Raw genomic sequence first — 19258 nt, 5'->3', positions numbered from 1 at the left:
TGGTTAAGACTCAGTAAATAATTCCAATCTAATTCCCAGCAGCTGGGTTAATGAATTGTCTGGTTTAAAAGTCACATTTAGCAGAGAATTTTACAAATCTGTTTCAGTAAATGAGTTACTTTAATTTTCCTTCCTACTTTTCATTTTTTAAAAAGAAAAAAAGGCCTATTAGCTTAAACAACTTAGCAAAAATTACTTTTTTCTTGCCATTTCTTAAAATGGAAACAGAATATCTTTTATTTCCTCATCATCTGACCAGGTACTGCTTAATTTCTCTCTTTCAGCTACAGCTTCTGCCTTCCAGAGATTATCTTTGTTAATTATGCCCACAATTAAGAGATAATAAAGAGGAAGAGATGGATATTGATTAGTGTTACACATAATATAAAACACCATGCTACCTTTTCAATATTGTTGCAGTGAGCTAATGCATCCTGCAGGCAATTATGGCACCTCCAGGAACAGCCACGTGGAGAAAAAACCACAGAAATCTGCATTTGCCCGTGTTTATTGTAAGCTTTAACCTGCTTTTAGGTTTAGTTACCTTTGTAATTGTTTTTGGGCAGTGTAAGAAAAGGGGAAGCAAGGCTTTCACGAGATGTAAGTGGGCTTGCAAAAGATGTGTCACAAGATATGATTGCTGCTGCAAAATGTGTATCCAAGGCAGCAGAAGTGGGGAGCAGAATAGCATGAGAGGAAAAGCACCAAGCCTCAGACAACCATCACAAGAGGCTGAGGAATCGCACTGCCCTTACCTTACTCTCTCTACAACACCTTTGCACCCTTTTCCCCAATAACCAAACTCCAGAGATACACGTGGAAAGTCTGTCTGCTTCGAGCACTCCTGTATTTCAGCAGAACTCTGGGATGGCTCAGAGGCACCTGCAAGGGAACTGAAAAGCGAGCAGCCCCCAGCCAGGCGCTGTTTTGCCTCTCATTGCTGAGCCAGGGCACATCTCAGAGCACAGGTCCCACTCAACCCCACACAACTGCACTACGGGAGGCCCCGCTCCTGGGACGAGAAAAACAGCCTGAGTTGATCATAAACAAGCCAAAGTGACAAAGCAACATAATTTCTATTGATTTGCTTTCAGAGGCAGGATGCAGCTGTGAAACTGAGATGCTTTTCTATGCAGCCCATTCCAGCACAGCAGCTCCCACTGCTCGCTGAGGAAAGCAGCCTCTCCTTTTTCCTCTCCACACTCTGACAGAGGGTGTTCTTTCACATCCTCTGCTCCTCAGAAATGGCACTGCAGTGGCACTGACAGGGACAGAAAGGAACTGGACGTCTCTCTGCTTTCATTGTTGTGCAGACTCCCTGTGAGAGTACAATCCTCTCCAGGGATGGTTATTGTCCTGGTAAGTAGCGCAGATGGTGAATATTTAATTTTTTTCTCCTCAGCATCTTTCATGCTAAAATCTCTCTTTAGTAACAAGCTGGAAAATCCATCAGAAAAGGCAAAATCAATGGCCAGTCAAAAAAAACTAATAGCACTTAGCAGCTGATGGCTTTTATGGGCAGCCTGTCCCACCTTCACATCCAAACGATCCTTCTGCACTCACACTGGTGCCGTGATTGTGACACAGAGCTCGCTGCAGGAGCTTTGGCCTCACATTGCTAACTTATCAATGGAACAGATGATGTGACCTCAGAAAGCACCACACAACCAACAACCACAACTGCTGAAAAGGAAACAACTCTGCAGGTGCTGAGGTTCTGATGGAGACCAGATGTCACCTAACAAATGTACCCATCCACAAGAGCTCCAGGAAGAGGCTGCTGCAGCTTTGCGACCTCCTCCTCAGCCCCACACCACAACTCCTGGGAATACCAGCAGATTAAACTGGCTGCTGATGCGTTGGTGACTGGTTAATTCAACATCCAGAGAAAGGTGGCACCTGCACGAGGCGGCAGGGACAGACCTGATGGAGACTGCCCAACCGCGTGGGTCAGCGGCTGAGAAACCGGTCCTGGAGCCACAGGTGGGAACTTGTTTGCCACGGCCCAATGCCAGCATCCATCCTCCTGAAGATTGGTAGGAATGAAAATGGAGAGAAGCCTGCCTCCCTTGAGCTGTGCCAGATCTTTCTGTGTCGGTCCCAGGCAGGCCTGGGCAATAACTGAAGTGTTAACGAAGCATTAGCAGCTTTGCTCTTCCTCCCTCATAAGCTACTATCATTTCATGTCACTGAACCAATTCTCATACAATTGTCTAAGGCTCCAAGTGGAAAAAACTCATTATCCTTCGAGTCCAGCTATTAAGAATATGGGATTATGTTGTATTTCCATCTGCAATACAGCAGAAGCATTAGCTTTTTCTGAACTATGGCCAGGAGGATGCAGATTTAATTGCCCTCACAGCTCCTCCTGCTTCAAAATAAAACCATCTTTCAAAACCACTGCATTTTCAGAACTCCTTCAACTTGAAGTAAGTGACCTGGTTCCTTCAAACCTGAAGAGCTGAACAAGGAGAGTTCTCTTGCTCTATTCCTGCCAGCCAGGAATGGCTTGCATGGTTTATACAAGCAGATAAATTTCACCTTGAAACCTGAATTCTAAGGCATTTGAGAAAGCTAAGAAAGCCCAAGAGAATGGATCCTACCCCTGGTCCCTGGTAAAAACAGGAGTGTCCTGCAGTAACTGTTATCAAGGAGGTAACAAGTAAACTAAGTGAAAGAGGGGAGATGCTGAAATCCACATTGTTTAATGAGAAAGTTTGTTTTATTGGTTTAAAAATCCCACCTACCTCTTTATTAAAAAAGCTCTTTATCAACTTAAAACATTACTAGAGCCGAAATATAATATACATAATTAGAAACTCCTCATCTGATTCCCAAATAACAGTCTGGCTTGTTCTCCTCCCCTATTTGAAGGCTTCCTTATTGCTCATTAAATTTTAGCAGCCAAAACACGCCAATATAACATAACATACCTGCTGTACTGAGATCCTGATTTTTTTTGATTAGTGCAAGGCTTTTCCACACTGCATCAAAGCAAGGATTCAGTGAGTTTTAGCTTGAAAAATGAAAATACCAGGAAGCTTTACATGAGATTTTTTTGTGCAGAAGACAGATATTGTAGAAATAAAACTGCAGATTTCTGTTTTGATAATATATTTGACCCAAAATTTACCTTTATTCCAGGTACTTTGGTTCTGAACAATCTATAGCAGCATTTTGACAGAGAAGTGCAGCTCCCTTCAAAGACAGCTTATACAATTTATATTACCAACAGAATAACGTTGGCTCGGGTATTTTCCATTCAAGCTACCCCTGGGCTGTAACTGATGAAGAGGATTTCACTCTCCATTAACACGACTCCAGCCCCTCTGCACACACCAGAGGTGATTCAACCAGGTTGAGTACACAGCCACATCAGCAAGACCCTGCTAACCCAGGGAACTCGGAGCACATTTGTCCTAGGGGGTACATTCTGATTTAAGTGAAGAAGTGCAGATGATTACAGCTCTTTACAGTCAGGATCGTTCACTCTGAGTGTTCATGGTACGTAGCTACAGCTTGCTGTTCTGCTGGAACTGGGACACCAAGGCCAGCACCTGCTCGGAGGCTCTGACCTGCTTGGAGCCCAGGTACAGGGCACTGTTGGAGGCTGTCTCCTCCAGGAAATATCTGTAGTTGACCATCATGCCACAGGAGGCCCCGATGCCCCGGGGGCTGGTGTCCCCCATCCAGTTTATCCTCCAGAGCACCGAGCCGTTCTGCAGGTGGAAATTGGCCACTGGGTTGAGGGCGTAGCCTCGGTGCTTCTCCCCATACAAGTACCAGGCACAGAGTCTCATCAGGGGGGAGCACAGCACCTGAACCAGCTTCTCTGACCTCACCCACTCGTTGGTGTTCAACAGCTTCTTCAAGGTTTCGCTGCTGGAGTCTCCCGTGATCTCAAAGATTTCCTGCCATTCCGACTCTGTAAAAAGTTCATTCCTTCCCTGTTCTTTAGTCTGGGAGGAGATGAGACCAACGAGCCATTTTGTGAATCCTGGGATAGGTGAAAGTGTGGAAAAAGCTTTTATCTGAGGAAGTTCCTTCTGCAGACAAAAGGAGAGAAAAAATAAACCGTGAGTTTGGTCATGATTGACACAGAGAAGTTTGAGCGAAAGGGCAGCTGATGGCCTTTGCTTTTTGGCAGGTGAAGATCAGGAAACCTGAAAAGGAACACATGAACACACAAAAAAAGGTAAAAAATTCCCCTGGCAGTAGCAGGTTAGTGATGAGAAGGCACTGGGAGCACGCAGGAAATTTTAAAGCTGACTGAATGCCATTCCTCACACACCATCACTATAAAAGTACTTTTGCAGTACTTACCACCACAGGGTTCTGCTATTATCCTTTTACAGGCAGAAATAAACAAACAAAATCACAGGCCATAAAGAAGTGATTCTGAAGAATATTTCTTTTAAACAGACATGCAAGTTTTGAAAGCCACTTAAATACTATTTATTTTCATATGTAACCATCTTTTTTTTTAAATCAAGGGCAGTTTATTATTTCAGTCTATTGTAGAATCATGAGGTACTATTTGTAGATTTTTATGGAAAGAAGTATTTCCTGAAGTTTTGAATGAAGTTCTTTATACAGACCAGCTACCTTTCATGCTATTCCCTAAACCAGCAAGAAATACACACCATGTGAGTATTTTTTTTATTGCAACTATAATACTTGTTTTAACCATGCAAAATTTCTTCTGTACTCCTGCTAATTTCTGATTAAACCTTACTAACTATGAAATCATGTAAAGCAAAACATGCATAAGGAAAACCGTGTTAGTTTTGGGGCTCGCAAGCATGAAGACTAAACTCACTGTCACTTGGAATGAATACAGAATCCATCAGGTAACCCTCCTGGAGGAGCGGGGGGCAAAGGAACAGAGCTGAGCTGAAACCACCCCAGTGCTGATTTAATTACTGTTCCAACAGCAGAAATGATAAGAACCAAGACATTCATCAACATTACAGATGCATCTTAATTTCAGCAGAAAATTGTCTTTAAATGACTACAAACGGCACTTTTTCTAGCTGGAGGATTACCGAGGTAAGCATTAAAAAGCCATCAGGGCTCAGCCGGTGCTGCCGGGCTGTGTGAGCACGCACAGCTGCCATCTGCAGCCTGCTCCGGGAGGGCGCAGGGCCAGCAGTGCTGGGCTGAGCACCGGCTCTGGTACAACCAAACCTTCTCCCTCTTCCCCAGATGTCCCTGCTGGGCTGGGCCTGCCAGCGCTGTGCTCTGCTGTTTGGTGCCACAGCTGGAGCACCTGCAGAAAATCACTGCCTGCCCTGAGCTGAAGCTCTCTGACTGTTATTTAGACATGTCAGCCTAAGAATTCTTCTGGGACCAGGCAGGGACAAGAAAAGCAGATCAAGTTACACCTGATCAAAGAAACACCTCATTTCATCTCCTTAGAGAACCAAGTCAAGAAAACCAAGCTAATTATTTCCTAAAAACACTCAGTTCTGTATCTTACTGAACAAAACACCATTTTTGTAATCAGAGCTCCCAGGAGGTCATTGTCATGCTCACAACTGCTACAACTACCACACTCAGAAAGTGAAATTCTGGTAAAGAAGCAGAAACCAGTAAAGTAGAAACCTTTTTCAAGTTTCCACTAAAGGACATAGTGATATTTTTTTTTTAAGATTAATTCCAAAGCTGATGTCTTCTGTGAAATCCAACTATGAGGTTTCCTTGCACATGAATTTCATAAAATAAAGAAGTTTCTTTACAGACATCTCTTACACCTTCTGTTTTTCTCCTGAACAGAGCTAACAAGGTTCTCACTCGGGAGCTGAGCTGTGTCTATTGCTTCCATAGGGTAACAATTCCAATCTCATTTCCCAGCCTGCAGAGCCCGAGGGCACCTGTGCACCACCCACGATGACAAAAGGGAGAATGAATTATTTCTTCCCTCTCCATGTGGTAATAACAAACACTGCAAAGTTCTTAATTAAATAAATAACTGACACGGATTGCTGGGGACTGCTCCTTGCTTATCACCGCTTTCAGGAGTGACCTGTTCACCAACACAGTCCCAAAGACTTCACAGGAGGTTACCAGCTCTTACTCTATTAAAAACAAAATGGGAAATCGTGAGTTTTTTACTTCTCAGGACAGATAAGACACGGGAAAGTGACCCCATCTTGAAGGTACAGTACCAACTACTACACATCTGATAAAAGTTTTATTTAGAAGCTTATCTGAGGCATCCATTTCTCATGGAAAAATAAATAAATTCACTGGAGTGAGCACATTTATGTTTTGCTAAATTGATGTGCTGGTTTCTAAGGCTACTGGTGGAGATACATTAATATTTACTTTCCTGTCAGAAACCCACACACCATTAAGAAACAGCTGCTAGTTTTGCTTCGGGGTAGATTTCTGTGTTTGATTGCTGCTTTTTGTTGTTGTTTTCTTTTTTCTTCCCTTGCAGAGGAGCACAGATTTCTCCCATTATCCATATCTTATCTGAAACTGTCTTGCACTCTGAAAGCTGCAGTCCAAGGTCACATTTTTCATCAATGAAATCAAAGCCTGTTTTGGAAATTATAATCTCCCCAGGTCACCTAGATCAAATTAAGGTAGCAATTATCAACAGCCCAAGCAGAAAGCTAAAATCTGCCACCAATTGTTGAGCATTCTATTGAGTCCACAGCAGCTATCAGTTTTCTCCCTCAAATGCCACAGGCTATAAAATCCTAAGCAGTTTTCTCAAAGGCTTCAGCACAGCTATCTGTGTCTGTCATCTGCTGACTGAATTGCCACCATGTACCTTCTGCAGAGCCACAGACTGTTTAGAGTGGCTATAAACACATTGGGAATTAAATGTCTGGCTAATGAGAAATCCATCCACCTCCTCGTTCACCAGCACCTATCAGCTTGCTAGAAATTATCTGCCTGCACTCATTTTGGGGTTTGTTTTTTTGTAGTTGTCTGAAATAGTTTCAAAATCTAATTCATTTCTGGGAACAAAGCAAGCTTCAATTTCAGCAATACAAGAGATCATTTTTGTTGCCTGCTCCCTGCTTTATATATATTAATATAAACAAGAGACTGCAGGGAATGCCTACACAGCCTATTCCCAGATTTGTACAGGGAGCACTGGGATCAAAGTGGTATCACTGGCCTAATGAATTCATCCCAAAATAATCCCAACAGGATATGCTGAGAAAAAACAGAAGCCTGTACACAAACCCCTTCTATATTATCTGTGTAATCTGTGTAAAGCAAACTTTTGTCAAGAAATTGCCAAAAACTGAAAAATCTGCTCCTGAGAGCAGCACAATTTCTCCCAGGATGCCCCTTGTAGGAGACACCAGGTCCAATTCTGATCTCCAGAATATCCCCCACCTTTACCCAATTGTACAGAACAATTCCTGTGGCAAATGCCAAATCTTAATGTCCAGGTAAATGTTAAGGATTCCAACTGCAGAGGAAACTGAGGACCCCATTTTGTGCCTCAGTTTCACCCACCCTCCATCTGCTTAAATTAGTGACACCCAAAAGCAGCATCAAGTTGTACCCAGTGTCTCAAACTAACAGTGCTCAGCACTGGGATGTGAAATCCTCACCAGTTTTCCCAATGCAAGGAATATTTCAGGAAGGAATTGGTGCTTGGCATCCTCTGAAAGTGAGAAGTGCTGCCCCACACATGCTCATGTTTAGCAGAGTATGTGACCAGTTCAGGCAGATTAGCAAGATTTATAAAAAATTAAATTCTATTTTAATTGTGTATTAATGATATATTAAGGAGTATGGTACTAACTGGATTTACAGCCATCATTTTCTAGTTCAGATCAGGGTTTCAGTGCAGCTTTTTTTGAAATCCTGTCCGATGAAGGCTTCGATGCAGAGGGGTTCTCAGCACACTCCTAACTCTGTGCATGTCTTTTCCTGACCTAATGATACACATTCATGGCAGGTCCAATTTGGAGTTTTTCTCATCGACAGCTGGGATTTCAGTTTGCAGGTTACAGTGGCACTTACAAGTAGAAGTGTCAGAGCACGTTACACTAAGGTACAAGTCAGGTAGAGGATTTTTACTGGAGGATAAAAGAAGTTCTGAGAGCTTGCAGCACTTTGGGACAGCACAACTCAGAATTCTGCAGATCAAACAGATGTCCACCAAAGTTAACTCAAATGGCAAGTTATAAAAGTGTCTTAATCATCAGTTTAAATAAAATGAAAAACAAAATCCTCGACCCTTCCAAATGGTCTCCTCTTCCCAATGCATTTTATTACCAGTTAAATTAAAGACAGTCTCAACTTCTGTAACCTGGAACACTTGGTGATTTAGCAGCACTTGAAAAAAAGATTTGTTTATTGCAAAGCCATGTAAAGGTGATACAAAAAATCCTTTTCCTATCAGAGACCTCACCCATCTGTTTTTACAAAAGCTGCTGGAGGCTGGCTTAATGAGATGTAATTTTTGACCCAGAATTTTTTTGCTGAGGCTGGATTGTTTCAGCTGCTGTCACCAAGTCCACTCAGCACTCCTGTACACCATTTATCCCTCCTGAAGTGACTGTAATGCTGCTCCCAAGAATTATGTCCAACCTGAATACAGACAACCTTGGCAAGTCCTTTGCTTGCACCTGAGCAGAGAGAAAGAGCGCACATGTGTGCAATTCATCCACAGGAAAAGGACTTCCAGAATTTTGGGAGCCAAGCAGAACAGGCTGCCAGGAGTATTTATTCACTGCATGCCCTGCCTTTGCCCTGAACAACCCTGACCTTGTAAAAATTCCACAGTGGAAGTATTTTGAAGCTGACATACAGAGGGCTTCTCTCCTCTGAGGGGTGAAGTCCACTGAGATGGGAGGCACAGCAAGGAGGCCTTGTAGAAGAGCATCAAAAATTGTAGGAACCACAGGACAATGATTCAGGGTCACTTCACAGATGTGAAACATGCAGTGGGAGATGGTTCTTGCACCATTCAAGACAAATTTGAGGACAATACTTTGGAATGAAGGCGGAGAAAGCATGAAGGAGTGGAAAGAACAGGAGAGAGAAAAATATTAACATCAAAGAGTGAAGAAAAAACTATTAGAGAGCCACATCCACAATGGATAAATATTCCTGGATTATCCTTTCTGTCTTCTTTAGCCCTAGAGCAGTTCCCTTCCAAACAGGAATGGTGTAGGGGCAAGGCATGGAGGTTGCTGTACTTTTAATCTATGCACACAGACCATATATAAACACCTCAGCCCATGTCCAATTTGTCACACAACAATTTCCTGCCAGCACGGTTTTCACAACAGCTTTAAGTGTAGGAAATTTCAGTAGAAGGAAGATCTCCACCTTTGGCATTGCATGGCAAGCACTCAAGTTCTCAATATTAAAGAGGTAGTTTAAGACTGAGGGATTAATTTTATGATTAAAATGTATTTAAAGGCATCTCGGCAAAGGGTTTCAGTGATAGACACTGAAGAGGGGCTGGGTTTTAAACACTGCAATGTAAAAACTTTACCATAAGTATAAATACAAAACACACTCTTCTGCTGGAAACACCAAATTTTACAACTTGCATTAGGTTATCTAAGCATGATGTGTCTGTTTGTCTTTAGAACTCACAACTTTGCTGGTGTTGCAAGCAGTTAGTGATGGACAGATACAATGTCAATAGGGTTATTTTATGAGAGCAACTCAATTATCCAGGAATTATTTTTCAGATGTGAAAGCAGATAACTGCATGAATTTATTCCAATTTCCCCTCAGTCAAGATCAGACAGATGGCATGGCCTAATTATACCTGGACTACTACACTTTCAACAATTAATCTAAAAGCCATTCCAAAAGCAAGAAGCAACAAAATTCAGCCAAAATATCCATTAAAAATAAAACAAAAAAACAAAAAAACAAAAAACCAAAAAACAACTTCAGGGTAGCCAGCTATGATTCAGCAATTAAATAATCTATCACTTTCTGGCAGTAGAGCTTTGGAGCATCCAATTTTAAGATATTTTTGTAAGTAGAATTGAAGTTCTAAATCACAGGCAGTTTTCCAGACATCGTTACTAATCCAGATGTGAAACAATGAATATAAACACAAGCAGTGATCATTACTTTTAAGTGGTAGCTTTGTCAGCAATTTAAGCAGTAAAGACTTATATTAAATAAAATAATGTACTCAGAGCAGGAATGTGATTCTCTCTTTCACACCACTCTGTAAATTAATTTTCATTCCTTTCTCCAGTTGCTTGGAAGAAGGTTCTCCAAATACTAAAGCTATTAACAATAATCCCTTAGCATGCAATGATATTATCTAAATTCAGAGAACTGACTGGCAGAAAGTAAAAGACTCTTTTAAGAGATTTTGTTTACTATATTGCAAGACATACCTGGGCAAAGAAATCTTTCTCCTTTTTATTTTTCTCAATGGATGTATTCAGGGCACGCACACTGCATAAATAACCAGTGGCAATTCAATATTACAAACAAAACAATGAACTAATTAGTGAACAGGAAGTGTTTTGGTTCCTGGAGCAGCTGTAAGATTTTGGAAAAGGCACTGTCAGGTACTTTGAAGAGAGACTATCTTGATCAGGCTCTTCCCACTCAGCTGAGAGGCAAGAGTGAATTGGATCAGAGCAGAAAACAGATGTTTCAAAGCCACCTCCAGCAGAAATGTTCTCATTTGACTTCAGGCAACCACACAAGGAGTTCACACAGAACTTGTCAGCTGTGGAACAGAATCTACATCTGGCAGACACCAACCAAGAGCAGGAAATGCTCTTCCAGCTCTCCACATCTCCAAAGGCTGCTCTGGGAAGAAGTTCCAAGTGAAGGGGAAGCCCCAGCTTCCTGGGCTGAGTAGTGACATGAATTGGGAACTAAACCATTTTGCTGTGCAAACAAACCCTGAGCCCCCCTGCCACACCCACCTGCAGCTCTCTGACAACTCTTTTGATGAGGTGAGTCCCGAGTTCCACCCCTTGCAGGCCCTGCTGAGTCAAACTGATGGAGTAGAAAATTGCTGTTGTGATTTTGTCTGGATCTTCTGTCTCTAAAGGAGGCACTTCTTTCACTATGGCCTGGGAAAATAAGGATTAAAAATAAAAAATGTTACTAATAGTTACTATCATCATTAAAGGGAGGTTTTTCTTTTTAACTTTTAAATGCATTAACACTTTTCCCCACTGTTTTATTCATTGACAACAAAAGTCTATGAAAAAGTAGGAAGAGCTGCTTATTCATTAGTAAGTGGAGGAAAAAGCTGTAACATGGTTTAAAGTTTTCAGAAGTAATTGCAACCACTTTGAAATTTTTGTCTCATTTTCTCTATATATTTCTTATTTCTCTATATATTTCTTATATTTTCTTATTCTTCTTGCTCTTGAGCAAACCCTCAAAATTTCAATTTACATAATATACCAAACCAGAATATTATAAAACAAAAAATATCCCTGTAATTTTTACATGCCAATTCTCTCCTCTCTTAAAAGATGAAAACAAAAGCAAATATTGCCAAATGACAGGGAATTGTGGATTTTTAAATAAGCCCACTGCAATTTGGGCGCTTTGCTGTGTACCAAATGCCTGAGTGGCTGTACCTGGATGCTGCTGGAGATGTCACTGGTTAGTGCCACGTGCAGGACAATCAGTGGCTCTCCTGGGATGGCACAGTGAGAAAAGAAGTAGCACCTTCTATAGGCCCCAACTCGACGCTTCATATCAACCCAGTTTCTGACAGGGTGCACAGCTTCAGAACTCAAGGAGAAAATGTAAAAATAAAATTACTACTATTATTGATTTATTATCATTATTATTATCATCATCATCATTGTCATTATCAGTGTCATTGTTATTATTATTTAATTTAAAATAGAGGTCATCTGCCCTACAAGTCCAGTGCTTTTCCCACTGAGGTCAGTGACAAAACTTTCCAATCAAAAAAAAAAGAATCAGGCTGTGAACAAAGTAAAATTGTCAGCAAGCTGTGACAAAGTGGATTGTAAAGGAATATTGCATATCCACTCATTAGTGTGTTTGCCAAATTACCTTGAAGATTAATTAAATATTACTAATTCTTTTTATTTGGAAAATTCAGGTTGTCCAAGATGTCTTTGCCTCATTAACACTCACATAACATACTTTCAGAACATTCTAGAAATTATTTTTTCATCAAGATTTTATACAACAAGGTGGCCCAGCACATAATTCAGTAGTTTTCAACTTCATCACAACTTTGACCATTTGACAGAAATTCAGCAGTCAATGTTGTAGGTTCAGAAATCAGATTGAGATGGACTGTAGAGCACATGGTACAAAAACCAAGGTGCTCTCTTCACATGTACTTTACAAGTGACCCTCTGCACCTCACCAGTTCCAGCCAAAACCACTGCAGAACCTCTGGGAAAGTGGGAAGGGTAACTGAGAAAGTTGGAAGGAAAGACAGCACTCTACCAGCGCAGAGTGGGAGCTACAGGATCAAACTATGGCACAAATCATCACCTTTATTCTTTACTTCAATCTGTTTTTAAAATTGGGCTCTACAGCGTGCTAATGCAAATATTTCCTGATCATACTTTGCCTTCAGCTCAGAAAAGCAGAGTCTTGAAAACACAGAATTTCTGCAGTCTCAAGCATTCCATCTCCTCTTCATCAGGGACTCCTCCCAGCCTCCAGCACTTACTCACTGATTTTCTGGAGTACTTCACAAGGGGATTGCCATGTGACCCGTTCCAGGTTGAGGAATCCTGTGCAGAACCACTCGGAGAGCATGTTCTTGAGAACTCCATTCATCTCCTGCCAACAGAACCGAGATGGAACCGGCTGCTGAATAAGCAAGGTACAACATGGAAATGTGAGTAAAGATAACCTTGACTGACTCCTTAGGGATCTGCTTGAGAAGATTAATCAGGAAATAGTCCAGGACTGAACCAAGGAAAATCCTTGAAGGGACTGTCTGTAGTGCAAGCAGGGACAGGGAAGAGAAGGCAAAACACTGTGGACAAAAAGCACACAATGGGGAGGTTTTGAGCAGATTTGACCACCATGCTGCAGTTACACAGTAGCCCAGAATTCAATACCATGGAAATACCTTTCAACAGGATGCAGACAGAATTTTTCTTCTCTAAAAACATGAAAATATTTGAGCAAGAAAAATAAAACCCAGCAGCATAAGACTACAGAACTGAAAAATCAAATCAACTTTGGAACAGTATGAGAGATGAAACCCAACTGTAATGTCAAACCCTTTCAGAAACATTCATTGTAATAGTGATTTTTATATACCACTTTCCAGCTGCCTGTATTATTAAAGATTTCCTGTCTAAATTTATTTGAATTTAACAAGTATTCTTGAACTCAGCACAGCATGATTATCCCTAAAAGAGATTCCAGAGCTCATTTTTCTTTCTTCCATTTGCCTTGTACACAAGACACAGTGTGAGACCAGCACCAACTTACCAACAGCCTTATCAGATGGGTTTGCCTGAAACTAACTTAATAACCATTTATTTCAAAACAAAACTCTTCATCTTCTATTCAAACCTTTATTAAATAGCTACTGCTGGACGTAAGAGAGAAAAATTAAGTTCCAATGTACTTTAGCTTACCACATTAAAGAAAAACAATTGGAAAAAATATATAAATCTAATCAGAAAATTTAAAATATTTTTCTTAAGTTCAGATGTAGTCTCAGGACTGTCATAGAAAGCAAAAATATTTCCTATTATAACCTAATCAAGATGAAAGTTGCAGAGGCACTTGTCAAAAGACACACATCAAAGGTTTCTGCTGGCCAAAATAACTGCTACAAGTAGTCCAAAACTGAATAAGAGGACAGGTTTATTTCTTAACATACTAGAAAAAACCAAACAATTTCAAATCCAGAAGAAACAGTTATTCATCTGCATAGAACAATTTGGTCCTCCATGACAATTTTTTTTCAATACCTTTTTACTAAACAAATAAATTCTGATTGGTATGTTTATTCTGACTTTAAGATACCTCCCTTGTGAATCCTTTCTGCACAGCTCTGAAGTTTTTCCATAATACCATGAATCACTTTAGTCAAATATCCTATGGTGGAGTGGAGGTCTCCAGGCACCCCAGGATTGTTTGGTTTGTTTTCTTTTGTAGGGGCACACTGTAAACCAGAAAAAGGAGCTGGATTTGTCAGATGTGGGGGCAGAGGAACAGGTTCTTACGTCTCTCTTGCCATCCATGTGCCTTTTGAGCAGCATTTCAGCTGCAGCGCAGCAGGCAGAGGGGGAACAGGATGGCAGAGCCAGTAACCAGGCTCACACAGCACATCCTGCATGGAAACAGAGTGGGAAGCACTCCAAACTGCTGCAGCTTTGCTCCTCTGAAGGTTCAGCAAGGGATGCCAATGGAACTGGAGCCTGTTTCCATTACAGCACTACTGTGCAGGCCCGGGGTGTGGCTGAAGCAACAGCTGTAACCGAACAAGGTGGAGCAGATGTGCTTTCAGTAATGATTTGGGGAGAAAGAAATATTGTTTATGGGGAATTACAACCCAACCAACCTGTCAGTTGTGAATAAGAAGGTTTTATAAAACAACAGTGCAGGAATTTGAAGGGCTCCAGGTGGAAGGGACCAGCCACCATCATCGAGTCCAACCCCAGCTGGGCCTGCAGCAACGGGACAGGGGGGAATGGCTTCAGATTGAAAGAGAGCAGGTTGAGATGGGATATGAGGAATGAATTGTTCCCTGTGAGGATGGGGAGGCCCTGGCACATGTTCCCCAGAGAGGCTGTGGTTTCCCCATCCCTGGCAGTGCCCAAGGCCAGCTTGGACAGCGCTTGGAGCAGCCTGGGACAGTGGGAGGTGTCCCTGCCCATGGTGTGGGGTGGAACTGGATGGGCTTTAAGGTCCCTTCAACCCAAACCTTTCCAGGATTCCATGATGCTGTGCTGACAAAACTTTTCAGTGCAGAAAGACATAGAAGTTTTCACTATCCAAAACTGTTTAATTCAAGTCACCTGAACAAGATTCTGACTTGTGTTTAATATTTCATTATACAGGACATTTCCAAAAAGCTTCAACAAGGACAGGCTCAAGTTTGGGTTCCTTATTTTTCAGATTTAGTGGCAGATTCTCTTATTTTGTAAATTTAATTCTTATTTTCATTTCAGAGGCCTTTTTAGTCATAAAAATTATATCTGCAAGACTTCATTAAAAAGAAAAGCAAGCACATTCATTATTCAGCATCCCAGTCCTAAATCTGAGCAACAAGACATACTCAGATTAGTATTTCAAATTACCAGCTATACTTCAATTTCTATTAGCCAAGTCTAATAAATTGTGGTTATTTTTTTCCTGTTCCGTGCTCTTGCTACGAGACAGCAAATTACAGCCTATTTAATCTTCATATCAAGTACCTATTTCTTGGGCAACAAATGGGAAAACTCTTATTAAAATCTCCAATTAATTATTTTTTATTAAGAAGAAATGCCTTGCTCATGAGGAAACTATTTCTCTTTCCCTCTTGAGCTACTAAATAAAATACCACTCACAAGAGTTGAGTTTTCCCATGGTTTTGGAATATTTGAAGTTTTCAACTTTTTACTTCATTTGGCACTTACAGATCTACTCTGATATTGCCAAATATTTGAAGGTGCCTGTGCTGGGCAGGTTGATTTAGTTTGGTTTTGGTGGGTCAATTTTTTTTCTGTTGGGTTTTTTTTTTTCCCCCACAAATTACCTTCAGAATCTACATAGAGAATATCTCTGGTAAGATAATGGATAAATATCCCCACCAGCAACACAAGGATTCAATAGTGACACAAATTATAGGTTTCTGATTTTTTATTGCTAATAGTAATTACTGCAGTGATAATGGCAGTGCTAAAATCTCTTCTGGCTCTTATTTATATTGGTTTATATTATGGGACATCTCATCCTTAAAATTAAAATCATTATTTCTTTCCCTTCCCCACCCCCATTTCTGCTCATTTGGTCAATGAGTAAATTGTGCTCAAGCACTTTCAAGTGACTTAATCACTGAAATATGACATTTTACTACAATCTATTGAACAAACACAAAATAGAAATCCTTCATCACCCAATATCTGAGCAGTCCAAGCTGCTTTTATGCTGATAGTGCTGAGGAAATAGAAAAATATTTCATATTTACAACACAGAAATGGGTACTACTGGTTTTAATAGGTCTTTCAAATTACAAACTAAATGGACTAAGGACTGTCTAAGAAATATTTTAGACAGTTTGAGCAAAACCAGAATCCCAGGAGGCCACATAATGCATTCTTAGCTCTCCACCAGCATCAAGGAGATCCATTTAATTTTATTCCCACATTTCCTTGTCAGCGCAGACACAAATATACAGAAGTTATAAAACTCTTGTTGCACATTTGTCTTTATGTTAGAACTGAAATCAACTCTGCACTAATGAAATGGCTACACAGGACTTTTGATAGGCAAATACCAAACACTTTTTATAGAAAAACTTTTAACAATGATGGTGCTTTTTTTTCCAGAAGATCAACACAAGACCAAGATCACAAATACACTCCAACTACTGCTTAATTATGGAAGCAGCTTTGTAGATAAATCAATTTGACAAAAATGCTCCCTTTTTCATTATCTTTTGCCAGCAACTTGAACTTTTCACTGACTTTTTCTAAATCATATGTAAAGATGAAGAATATTTTAAAAGCAATCGTTGGATGATTTGCTACCTGAGATCATAATGTTGTGAATTTTTCACCAGAGTCATATTTCAAGGGTTGGAATATAAGTAAGCAAGCAAAATGTAACAAATCTCAAGAGGAAAATGCTGGCACAGAAAAAGTAAAGTGTTGCAGGTGAGAGGGTTCTGAACAGCAAGAGGAAGAATTGCACCCATGAAACAGATTTTCAGCAAATTTCCCTCTGTGAATTGCAAGAGCTCATCAGAAATGATAAGGACAGTGGAAAATCAGTGGCCTGTGGAAAAAAAGAACATGAGAGAGGACAAAAATTGAAATAGCATAATAAAAAAATAATCAAGCCCAGCTTTGCTGTAAAATAACTTTTAAAACAGTGTATTATATGCCAGCAGTTCGCAGTGCCACTCTGGAAAGCCCACTGGCCACTTACCAGGGGCCACTTCCTTCCCAAGTGTCAGCACAGGCAGCTCTCACTGCTGCCATGGCCTGGGGAAGCGGTTTACTCGGGTCTCTCCAGAGAATCATGGAATCATTTATGTTGGAAAAGACATCTGGGATCATTGAGTCCGATCTCTGACCCATCACCACCTTGTCAACCAGACCATGTCACCAAGTGCCATAAGGAGCGGTTTCTTGATCACCTCCAAGGATGGGGACTCCACCACCTCTCTGGGTCTGTTCCAATGATTAATCACCCTTTAATGCAAATGTATTCTTACTGCTGTCCACCCTGAGCCTGCCCTGACCCAGCCTGAGGCCATTCCCTCTCCTCCTGTCCCTGTTCCTGGGAGCAGAGCCCGACCCCCCAGCTGTCCCCTCCTGTCAGGGAGTTGTGCAGAGCCAGAAATTCCCCCTGAGCCTCCTTTTCTCCAGGCTGAGCCCCTTTCCCAACTCTCTCAGCCGCTCTTCATCGGACTTGTCCTTTAGACCCTTCCCTTTCCCTGAACCCACTCCAGCACTTCTATGTCCTTCCTGAACTGAGGGACCCATAAAGACCCCAGCAGTGACCTGGATCCCAGCCTAACGTGGCTGCACCAAGAGCAGTAAAACCCCAAACCACATCCCCCGACTGTCCCTTAGAGCCACCCAGGCCAGCCCTCACCTTAACGTGGGGCCCATCCACCGCTTTGCTGGCCAGCCCCTCCATCAGGTCGGCCCTGAGCTCCACGAGGAAGCGCAGCCCGCCCTCCAGCCGGCCCAGGTGAGCGAAGAGCCCGCGGTACTGGGGGTTCAGGTAGTAACGGAGCCGGTCCTCGGCCTGCAGCAGCGCCCCGGGCTCCCTGCGCTGCTCGCGGGCCTGCAGCACCTTGGCGGCGGCCTCGGCCACCCGCCCGTGCTCCACGCCGAAGTCTCGGGCCAGGCGGGTGAGGAGCTCGGCGCGGGGCGGCCCGGGCTGCAGCGCGCGGTAGAACCGCACGAACTCCGCGCCGCGCAGCTCGGCGGGCGGCGGCGCCTTCTCCTTGGTCTCGTAGGGCGGCAGCGGCGGCACGGAGCGGCGCAGCAGCTCCTCCATGCCCGGGGAAGCGCCCGAGGAGAAGCGGCGCGGGCCCGGCGCGGCCCAGAGCAACGGGCGGGGGCCCAGGCGCGGGCACAGCCGCCTCATCCCGCACACCGCCGCAGGCCGCGGCCCCGCCCGCCGCGCCGCTCCGCGAGCGCTGATTGGTTGCGGCCGAAGACTGACAGCGCGCTCCGCCAATGAAAAGTGAGGATAGCAGGGGGTGTGTGAGGGGTGTGTCAGCCGCCATGTTGAGCGTGCCGCTCAGCGGTCGCTGCCCCTCCTCACGGCCCGGAGCTCTCCCGGCACCGCCCTGCCCTCGAAATGCACCGTGCTGCACTTTGGAACCGCGGGGACACATCGGACACAGTGCCAGGCTGCGCCAGGGGACGGCCGGGTTCGACGCTAGGGGGAATTTCCTCACAGAAAGGGTGGCCAGACATCGGGCAGCCCAGGGAGGCGGTGGAGTCACCTCCCTGGAAGTGGCGCTTGGTTGAGAAGTTGATGTTCTGCACAAATTGAACTTGATGATCTCAGAGGTCTTTTCTAACCTAGTTGCTTTTGTGATTCCGTGAATCATCAAGAAGAGACCTTTAGGATCATCCAGTCCAAGTGTTCATCCAGCGCTGCCACTGTAACCCTGAACCACAGCAACAAATGCCAGATCCGGACACCTGAGCATCTCCAGGGATGGTGACTCCAGCACCTCCTGGGCAGCCTGTCCCAGTGCCTGACCTCCCAACCAGTGAATAATTTTTTTCCAAATACCTGATTTGAATCTCCCCTGTCTCACTTTACGTCCTTACTCTGTCCTCTGTGTCTTTCTCCCCTGTGGCTCCTGCTGGGCTGTGCTGGGTTTGTGGAACATCACTGAGCACCCAGGCTTGCACAACGCTGAAATAAAGAATTCATGTGTGTCTCAAATGTGGCATTACTGGCTTGGTGCACGCCAGGGAACAAATCTGATTTCCTGGGCAGCTTCCCCATGTCCTGAGGAGGCTGTGGCTCCTGGAATTCTGCTGATACTTTCAGGGACAGGAATCACAGCCCCAGGGAGTCCAGGCCAGCCCTGCAGCTGTTTTTGCTCTGAAACAACTGCAGGAAACAACACAAATTTGGT

At 43.0% G+C, this 19258-nt stretch overlaps 1 protein-coding gene across 2 annotated transcripts; it reads right to left on the bottom strand.

Moving 5' to 3' along the window:
- Nucleotides 1-2488: 2488 nt before the first annotated feature.
- Nucleotides 2489-18251, bottom strand: MLYCD (malonyl-CoA decarboxylase). 2 transcript variants are annotated; one of them, XM_088062378.1, is made up of 5 exons: nt 17746-18251; nt 12644-12786; nt 11562-11718; nt 10893-11042; nt 2489-4046 (listed from the first exon to the last, which is right to left on the bottom strand). In XM_088062378.1, the coding sequence occupies exons 1-5, from the start codon at nt 18244-18246 to the stop codon at nt 3513-3515; spliced, it is 1485 nt and encodes a 494-aa protein (XP_087918504.1). In that variant the 5' UTR covers nt 18247-18251; the 3' UTR covers nt 2489-3512. The 2 variants fall into 2 exon arrangements, with proteins under 2 accessions (XP_087918504.1, XP_005528229.3); XM_005528172.3 differs by having other exon boundaries at nt 2493-4046; nt 12644-12756.
- Nucleotides 18252-19258: the final 1007 nt, after the last annotated feature.

This window comes from Pseudopodoces humilis, chromosome 14 (assembly GCF_049639895.1).
Source record: "Pseudopodoces humilis isolate 2021_Gansu_Grassland_sample_001 chromosome 14, ASM4963989v1, whole genome shotgun sequence".
NCBI lineage: Eukaryota > Metazoa > Chordata > Aves > Passeriformes > Paridae > Pseudopodoces > Pseudopodoces humilis.
This window is presented reverse-complemented; position numbering and strand designations above follow the sequence as displayed.

Bases quoted from the DNA above. Each gene is read 5' to 3' on its own strand.
- MLYCD (XM_088062378.1), bottom strand. From the start codon at position 18,246: ATGAGGCGGCTGTGCCCGCGCCTGGGCCCCCGCCCGTTGCTCTGGGCC. The intron at 11,043-11,561 runs GTACAGCCACTC...TTATTTTCCCAG, and splicing joins ACATCTCCAGCAGCATCCAG to GCCATAGTGAAAGAAGTGCC. The intron at 4,047-10,892 runs GTGGGTGTGGCA...TTTTGTCTGCAG, and splicing joins GAGTTGTCAGAGAGCTGCAG to AAGGAACTTCCTCAGATAAA.